The 8,965-nt window shown below is 43.3% G+C and overlaps 1 protein-coding gene across 3 annotated transcripts in view; it reads left to right on the top strand.

Annotated features, from left to right (window-relative positions):
• Positions 1–6,812, top strand: part of PTPRB (protein tyrosine phosphatase, receptor type B) — a 125,342-nt gene extending 118,530 nt beyond the window's left edge. For all 3 annotated transcript variants that reach the window (XM_023518636.1, XM_003798935.3, XM_023518637.1), the window contains 2 exons: positions 4,001–4,121; positions 6,485–6,812. In XM_023518636.1, the coding sequence (XP_023374404.1) occupies positions 4,001–4,121; positions 6,485–6,507 (144 nt within the window). In that variant the 3' untranslated portion in view covers positions 6,508–6,812. The remainder of the gene's footprint in view (positions 1–4,000; positions 4,122–6,484) is intronic.
• Positions 6,813–8,965: the final 2,153 nt, after the last annotated feature.

The following is an 8,965-nucleotide window of genomic DNA, read 5'->3' as shown; positions in this document are numbered from 1 at the left end:
AGGATCCTGTGCTGGCTCCTCTGCTGCCTTCTCAGTGTCTGAGTTTCCTCAACTCCCATGGGCGCTACTATCATAGCCTCTTTGTGAGTCTCTAGCCCCCCCCAACCCCCCCCCATGAGTCCTTTAAGAACTCCTACTGGCCTCCCAGTGGCTTTCTGCCTGTGGCTCTTGCCTGATGAGTTTTCACCACCACTGGCACCATCAAAATTCCCTGGCTGGCATCACTCCCCTGCATAAAAGTCTTGGAAAGCTAGCCACTGCCTGTAAAGTGAAGTGAAGTTCCTTGTGCACAAACCTCTTTATAACCTGGCTCAACTCTTCTCCAGCTTCGTGCCATAATACTACTCAGCTTCACTGTTTTAGAGTCATCCAGAATAAGGAAGGTTTCCTTCCTGGGGCCAGAATCAACTTTATTTCAATCATAATGAAACGAACACTGCAGTAAGACAGAAATGTTCTCTTTCCCTTTTTTTCTCGATTAAGAGAAAAGAGAAGATCACACACAGTATCTAGGTACCATCTGTCTTGCATTAGCCTCTGCCGAGGCTGGGCTCCTTCTGCAGGCTCGGAGTCCCTGGCCCAAAGTTCGTTTGGTACTGGAAGTGGGTGCAGACAGGTGTACCCACAGTGGAGCCCAGGTGGGCGGTGTCCTGCAGAACAGGAAGGCATTGTAACTCCTTGAATTATTTTTCTGAGTCTGTAGTGACAGTTGATCTCATCTTTCATCTATATTTGGGGGCATAAAAGGATGCAGGTCTCTAAAATTTTTGATAAATATATTAAAAAGCAAGAATTTCTAAACAATGGTCATAGTCTGTCAGAGTCACCTGCCTCTAATGAGTGAGTACGCTGGGATGGTCACAGTCTGACGGTGCCTCTGCCTCTCGCGAGTGGGTCCGTGGGGATGGTCACGGTCTGACGGTGCCTCTGCCTCTCGCGAGTGGGTACACGGGGATGGGCACGGTCTGACGGTGCCTCTGCCCTCGCGAGTGGGTCCACGGGGATGGTCACGGTCTGACGGTGCCTCTGCCTCTCGCGAGTGGGTCCATGGGGATGGTCATGGTCTGACGGTGCCTCTGCCTCTCGCGAGTGGGGTCCACGGGGATGGTCACAGTCTGATGGTGCCTCTGCCTCTCATGAGGGGGTACACGGGGATGGTCATGGTCTGACGGTGCCTCTGCCTCTCGTGAGTGGGGTCCACAGGGATGCTGCAGGGCTCAGGGTTGCAGGTTCCATTTGGGCAACTATCCCAGAGGTGTCCTGTCACCTGTACAACCCACATCATGCCTACACTAGACTTTTCACAGCTTCCAGGATGTTAATTTGCTGTACTCTTGCTTAAATTGTTATAAATGTCGCCCTTTCCCTCGCTCAGTATTTTCCTCTCCCAGAACTGACTCTAACATCTTGCTCTTCCCTGGAAAGCTTTGTACAAATTCTGCCTTCATCCCCTGGCAGGGGTTTGGTCACCTTTGCCCACCTGCTGAACTGTGCACTTGGGGATCATGAAAAGATACCAGACTACAAATACCTTTCAATACTGCAGATAATGGAGAAACTGGATTAAACTAAATGTGCTAACACCAAGCCAAGGCCGTAACAATTAGCAAAAATTTTTTTAAAGACATTTTAGGACCTGAGGTTCATACATTAAACTTTTTCTACTTTTCATTAACAATAAAAGAGAGAAGCACATTAACAATCTCATAGTTTTAGTAGTAGTCATTTTCAGAGGGATATTCTATTGGGAAAAGAAAAAATTATATTTAAAACAAGGCAAATTAATGAACATTAACTAGTTTCAAAGCCCTTGGTGGATCGTTGTTGAAGAATTCCTTAATAGGCCATAGCACAGATGGACAAGGTTCATTCACAGCTTACCTGTACGATCCCAATTTAATATCCCAGTAGAACTGAAATGTGAATTGTGTTTTGGGTGGGACGCAACAGGGAAATGTCATTCTATAATTTGGTAGATCATTTTTAAGGCGGCCAGAAGAGATTGCTGTGTACTAACAGCCATTCTCAGGACATCACAGTGTCAAGGCCGAGGTGGTGAACAAGAAGGGGCTGTGAGCAGAGAAGCAAGGAATGGTGATTAGTACCCTTGCAGGCCTCTATGACTGACTCAGTTGTTTCAAATGTCCCCATCTTCCCAGACCTACCCTATAAAATCCCCTGGGTAGGGGACCAGCAAACCTCCAGTCAGGGGCAATACCTGGTGCCAACCCAGGAAAATAAGTACTTGTCCATTTTGAGGGACTGTTAGTGGGGACAGTCACAGTTCTGCTTTGTATTTCAAATTCATGAGATACTTACTCTGAAGCTGACCACACTGATGAGCTTGAGCATGAGGCCCAGAAATACAGTATCTGCCTAAGTGACATCAACACGAAGTCCTACACCCTTTACTGGACAAAGGCTGTTCACCCTGGAAGAGATCTCGGCCTCCTTGTATCATAGATGGGGAAACTGAGGTCCTGGGAAGCCTTGCAATCCCGCTGAGGCCGGCTGGAGGCTGCGTCCTGCCCTCCGCCCAGACTGCTCACTCCCTCCCTGGCTCTGAGCAGTTGCTGTATCATTTAAGGTTAGCACTGAGGTTCCACAGACATCCTTTTCCTGATGACAAGTTCAGGTGGTGGTGAGGAAGGATGCCCAATGCACAAAGTTGACTGCCTTGGGCTGAGACACTCTTGTCACTGGAGGTCATTCTGGTGTCCTGATGGTCATTGAAGTACTGACTCCCGTATATGTGTTTATTTTTCAAAGGTAGTTACTTCCCAAGAGGCCGACAGGTGAGTCTGCCTCCGTGAGCGACCCTGCAGGTCTCTGAAGCCAGCTGGCATCTCTGAGTTTCTCCCAAACTGGGAGGCTGAGAGAACAGAGCTGGAACTCACAGTCCAGTGGGGTCCACTGTGCACACCTCCTTTTTCTCACTACATTCCCAAAATAAAGGGGAACAACTGAGAGTATGCACTGAAAAGATTTTCTCATTCAGTAATGCAAGGATATTGGGATTCATCTAAGAGAACTGATGTAGTAAAAACGCCATGAATTCTGAGAGCCAATCCCAGGAAAAATTTCTTAGCTATGTGACCTTGGAGAAGTTACTTAACTTCTGAGTTTTTGTTTATATTGATAATTATATCTACTTCAGAAGGTTACCAAAATAATTGAATGAGATAATTTATGGAAAGCACATAATTAGCACAGTTTTGGCATTTATTCATCTTTTTAATTTGTGAAGGACCTACTAAGTGCTAGACATAGTTCTAGGCACTGACAGAAAATCCTGTATACCTATGCACACTTGTTAAAAGAGCAAATAAAGACCAGCTCTCTCCCAATTAGCATTATTCCTTTTTCAGTAGTAATAAAGAGCAGTCATTTTTTAAGTACCAGAGATGAATAATGAAGTGATAGACAAGAAATTTGCTTACTGAAGTTGACCCTTAAACAATGAAGCGGTCCGTGGGTAAGGGAGTTCGGCAACCCCCATGCATACAATTGCATGTAACTTCTGACTTCCCCAAAACTTAACTACTAATAGCCACTGTTGACAGGACGCCTTCCTAGAAACACAGTTGATTAGCACATATTTTTGTGTTATACTGTGTTCTTACAATAGAGTAAGCTAGAGAAAAGAAAAATGTTATTAAGAAAATCACAAGGAAGAAAAGATATTTACTGTTCATTAAGTGAAGTGGGTCATCACATGGCCTTCATCCTCATCATCTCCACACTGAGCAGCTGAGGAGGAGGAGGGGTTGGTCCTGCCATCTCGGGGGGTGACATGGGAATGAGAAGGGGAGGCAGAGAGGTAGGCACACTTGTGTCATTTTTACTGAATAAACCACTGAGTGCGTGTGGGCCCGTGCGGTTAGAATGTGCTGTTCAAGGCACCTGTGCGTGATCCCATCACTGCTCATGTTTTGAGCATTTCTTATCACCCTGTGCTTGGGAACAGCCCTCCGCTGACACATTTTCTGCTTTTCCTCAGTGTCAGTACGTGTACTTGCATCAGTGTGTAAGAGACGTCCTCAGAGCAAGGAAGCTTCGGAGCGAACAAGAAAATCCTTTGTTTCCAATCTACGAAAATGTGAATCCAGAGTATCACAGAGGTAAGAGCTTCCTTCACTAACTTTCAAGTTCATTAATCAAGATTATAGTCAGTCTGGAAACCATTAATAGCTAAAGCTCTTCCTATATGCCAATCATTTCTTCTAACCAGAAGGTCCCTACAGACAGTGGCAACAGATGGGAGAGGCAGGGTGGGGAGGGGCACCCCACAGTCCAGGACCCATTTCAAAGGGGTTGCTTCTTCCTGCCTGGCCTAGGACACCCTCTCTTGAGGACTCTGCTTCATGTCCTTTTCCAACCAATAAGCCTTACTGGAGAAGATGCTTGAAAATCAGAACTGGGGGTTCAGGTTGTGAAGTCCCATTGGGGAAGGATTTGGTAATTGGGGTATCAGGCTCCTTAACATGCTCTTACCTTGTGACCCAGTAGTCCTACCATCCTAAGTACAGAAAAAGCATTGCATATGAAGCTTCTCATGGCGAAAAGTTTGAGTAAAAAGCACTAGCTGTTTGACAATAGTAGGTCAAATGCACTGTGGTACATTCACTTAATAGAATATGATGCAGTCTTTTAAAATGATTTTTTTTTTTTGAGACAGAATCTCACTATGTCACCCTCAATAGAGTGCTGTGGCGTCACAGCTCACAGCAACCTCAAACTCTTCTGCTTAAGTAATTCTCTTGCCTTAGCCTCCCAAGTAGCTGGGACTATAGGCGTCTGCCACAATGCCTGGCTATTTTGTTGTTGTAGCTGTCGTTGTTTGGTAGGTCTGGGCTGGGTTCAAACCCACCAGCCTCAGTGTATGTGGCCAGCACCCTAACTGCTGAGCCTAAGAACGATATATTTGAGGATGTTATTATAACACAGGCATTCCTCCAAGTAAAAAAGCAGAATGTGAAACAAGCAAAAATAATATATATGGCCAAAAGCCTAGGAGGAAATGTGAAACGACATAAATTCCTCTGAACCATAGAAAAACATATAATCTTTGTTCTATTGTATATATATTTTCTAAATTTTCTGGAATAAGCATGTAACATCTTTCAAATTAAAAATTCAGCAGAAAAAAATTATGTGCCTTCTAAGGCACTGCTTTGATCAAGCAATAATTAAATTACAAGAGAAGGGGGTCCATGCCTCTTCCTCCTCTGGGCCTAAGTTGTCACAGAGGTTAATTCCAAATGTAGAAATTGACTGTATTAGTTAGTTAGCACTGCCTAACAAATTACCCCCCAATTTAGCTGCTTAAATCAGCATTTTTTAATCTCACAATTTCTGTCGGTCAGGAATTCAGGAGGGGGTTGGCTGGAGGTTCTGGCCCAGATCCTGCAGCCAAGACATTGTCCAGGCATTGGCCAGGGCTGCTGTTATTGGGAGGCCCGACTGAGCTGGACGACTCTCCTCATGGCTCACCTGGCTGAGGGCAGCAGCCTCAGTTCCTTACCTCACAGACTGATGTCTGTCTATAAATCAGAAAATTTTACTTTGACAAGCACTGTTTTGGACCTATCTTATCTCCATTTCTAAATAATCTTCGATAGGCAGTGTCACCTAACATTTTATTTCATTTTCTGTACCAGCCAGGTCTAACCCACCCACCAGCTTTAAATAATCTGTAAAGCACAGTAAAGAGCTGCTATTTAGATGAACCTTTTGTAAATCAGATAATTGTTTTGTATTATAAATAATTACCCCCTAATTTATCTGTACAGTAAATTAAGGTTTTTGCATGCCAGATTCCTTAAGAAACTCCAGGATAGAAGGAGCCTGAGGGGCAATTAGAGGTTCCTTTGTCTTGTTCTGACTTGTTTGAGAGTCTTTTTTTAGAGCAGTGGTTCTCAACCTTCCTAATGCCGCAGCCCTTTAATACAGTTCCTCATGTTGTGGTGACCCCCGACCATAAAATTATTTTCCTAACTGTAATTTTGATTTTGTAATCATAATGTAAATATCTGATCTTGTAGGATGTATTTAGGCGACCCCTGTGAAAGGGTCGTTCAACCCCCAAAGGGGTCGCGACCCACAGGTTGAGAACCCCTGTTTTAGAGTGATCTTTGGTGCTCCTGAAAGAAGGTAACTGGGGTCTAGACCAGGACAACCACTGGGCACCTGGGTCTAGGATTCAGGTACCAAGTCTGGAAGTAACTGGCATTAACAAGCTGTGTGACCCTGAGTGAGTCCTTCTGCCTCTCTGGGCCTGTGGCATTATCTGTAGAAACAGATCACAGGACCCCTCCAAGTCCAATAATCTGTATTTCTAAAGGGGACAGCCCAGCCCCCATAACAATGGCCTCATCTTAAACCATCTTGATCTTTAGTCATTTCTGCTGTCTTTCCCATTTGTAATTTTCATAAATAGAGCAGACATCTTTACGGTCTCTAATGACAATATTTTTTCTTTCAGATGCAGTCTATTCAAGGCACTAAGGATGGTGCCTGAAGAGCTCCTGGATGGAAATTATTCACTGTGTGATTTTTTTAACTTGCTTCCTGCCCTACAGAGGTGCCAGCTATTTTCTGTGGATACTATGTATAATTTATTAATCTGGAGAATTTTTAAGAATTTATGTAATTTAAAGGTAACAGATATTATTGTACATAGTTGTATTTTGTAGTTTCTTCTGTAAATATGTACTTTTCATAATGTTAATGTTATATTAAGCTTTATAGAATACTATTTTTCCACACTGAAGTGTTCATGACTTGTTCTATGTAAACTAATTCCACCTATACGGCAGGACTACTGGTAAAATGTCTATTTTACTCCTGGTAAAATGTTTCAGAAACAATGTCTTGGGCTGTGCTTTCTACCTGACTGTACTCACTGGGCTGGACGACGGACAGGGCTGGAGAGGGGGCAGAGCGTGGCGGCTTTGCTGTGACGTGAATCAAAGGTCCAATGATGACTCAGATGCTATTAGGACAAAAATCTAACGTCAATAAAAGGATCGAGGGAGTAGAAAAAATAAGCAGCATGAAAGCAGAGCTAAGTGGTGGTGTCCAAACCTGTCGCTGTCTCTCCTTCTCCTGCTGGGAAGTCCAGCCAAACTGGTCAGCTCGGGAGTCACTTGCAGTGACAGGTTGAGGCTTCTGATGGCGAATGATCCAAACAGAAGTGATAAATCTTGTGTTAAGAAGACACCAGCTTTCATCTTTGTTACCTGCAAAAAAGAAATTGAAAAAAGAAGATGCCAGCTGTGCCACTGATCAGAAACAGCATGCAAAGCCCCACTGTGGGAATCAGAGGTTATTTCACTGCACTTAGAGTGGGAAGCGTGAACACACACACCCACACTGTAAGGTGTTTATGCACACGAGTCTCTGCCGCATTCCCAGTGGTCACATTCCTGGAAAAGCCACAGTAATGCAGTTCACACTCGGTTTTCCCATTCACAGAAGATGATAGTGTCAGATTATGCTCCTGATCAAAAGATCTAGTGCCAACATTTTTATAGAAATGCCTGCAAAAATTGTGTCATTAATTAAAAAAGCAAACAGCAGCACAAAGAAAAATGTAGTGATCCTTGCTATAAAATTTCCAAAAGACATTTTTAATAAATCAGGGAGGTGAAATGTTAAGTAGTCACCCAATGTTGCATTTACTACAAAAGGCACTAGACACACTACAAGTTCATCTTCACTGTGGGTGCCTTAGCCTGATTTTAACAAATGCCAGTGGGTTGGTAAGCAGCCATTGTCCCTCATCAAGGTCTGGTTCCAAGGGCCCTTTGATCTGTATGGACTATTCACAACTCCCTGAGAAAAGGAGCCACAGATGCTTTTTTCCTGCTGCACGTTTGTTTGTAATGCACTTAGGAGTGAGAGGTCAAGTTTATTGGTCTCACAGCTTCATTTGCAGAAAGAATATTTTTCTTCTCAAAGTACATAGTTTTATTGCCTATCATAAAATCTCATAAGTAGGATAATGAGTGTAATTGGCATAATAATTAAAAATCATTAACTATACCTGAAATAGTTATTTATAATTATATAACTCTATGCCTAGTCTGGAAAATTTTTCAGGGTTAATTGAAGTTTGTGAAAACAGGGGAACACTTCCTAAGGACAAATGTGAAGGGTTGTAAGAGGATTCAAAGTTTTCACAGTTGGCACTCAATGCGTGGTGAAGGGACGGAGTGAGGCTCTGAGTCTGGATCGCGAACTCAGTGGCTCTCCCAGAAACAAACGAAAAGGGACAGCACGTGACAGGTGTGAGGACAGTGCAGATGCACCTCCAGCAAGAAAGTGGGGGTCAAGAGTCACAAGGTGTGGGATCCATTAGAAATCACTTTTTCTACTTTATTTTTTTTTAGCAAAGATAATATTAGACAAAATACAGTTTAATGTGAAATTATGAAGAATAGCAAAAGAGATTATTTCAGAAAGATAAAAATAACAACCCATCATCAAGATCATTACCTTTGCTGTGTGGCAGAAATAAATCATTTCAAACCATAGAGGAAGACTTAACATCACTTTTTCTACTTTAAACAGAAAAACAGATTTTTAAACTAGTGTTGCTCCAGAGAAAGCACATTAATGTCGGGAGAGGCAAATTCATTTCTGACTCTGCGTTTGCTCAGAGAACTTTTAGTAGGTGCCTGCAACCTGCTAGGCACTGTTTCAGAATCTACCGACTTATACTCACATAAAGAGAACTCATCATCATAATAAAGTTATAATTATTGCCACTACTTTCGACTGCACTTAAAAAAGGGCCTCATGGAGGGAACAAGAGGACAGAGCCAGTCTAAGACAGTGGTCACCTCCCCTGGGCCACACACAGGCAAGTGCTGATGCCACTTCTACAGCAAACTGCTGTATCTAGAAGAGAGAGCAGGTAATGCACAAACGAGGAATTAAAACCACAGAAAATGACACATCT

This window comes from Otolemur garnettii, unplaced genomic scaffold, assembly GCF_000181295.1.
Source record: "Otolemur garnettii isolate 467f Iridium unplaced genomic scaffold, OtoGar3 scaffold00143, whole genome shotgun sequence".
In the NCBI taxonomy this organism is placed as follows: domain Eukaryota; kingdom Metazoa; phylum Chordata; class Mammalia; order Primates; family Galagidae; genus Otolemur; species Otolemur garnettii.
This window is presented reverse-complemented; position numbering and strand designations above follow the sequence as displayed.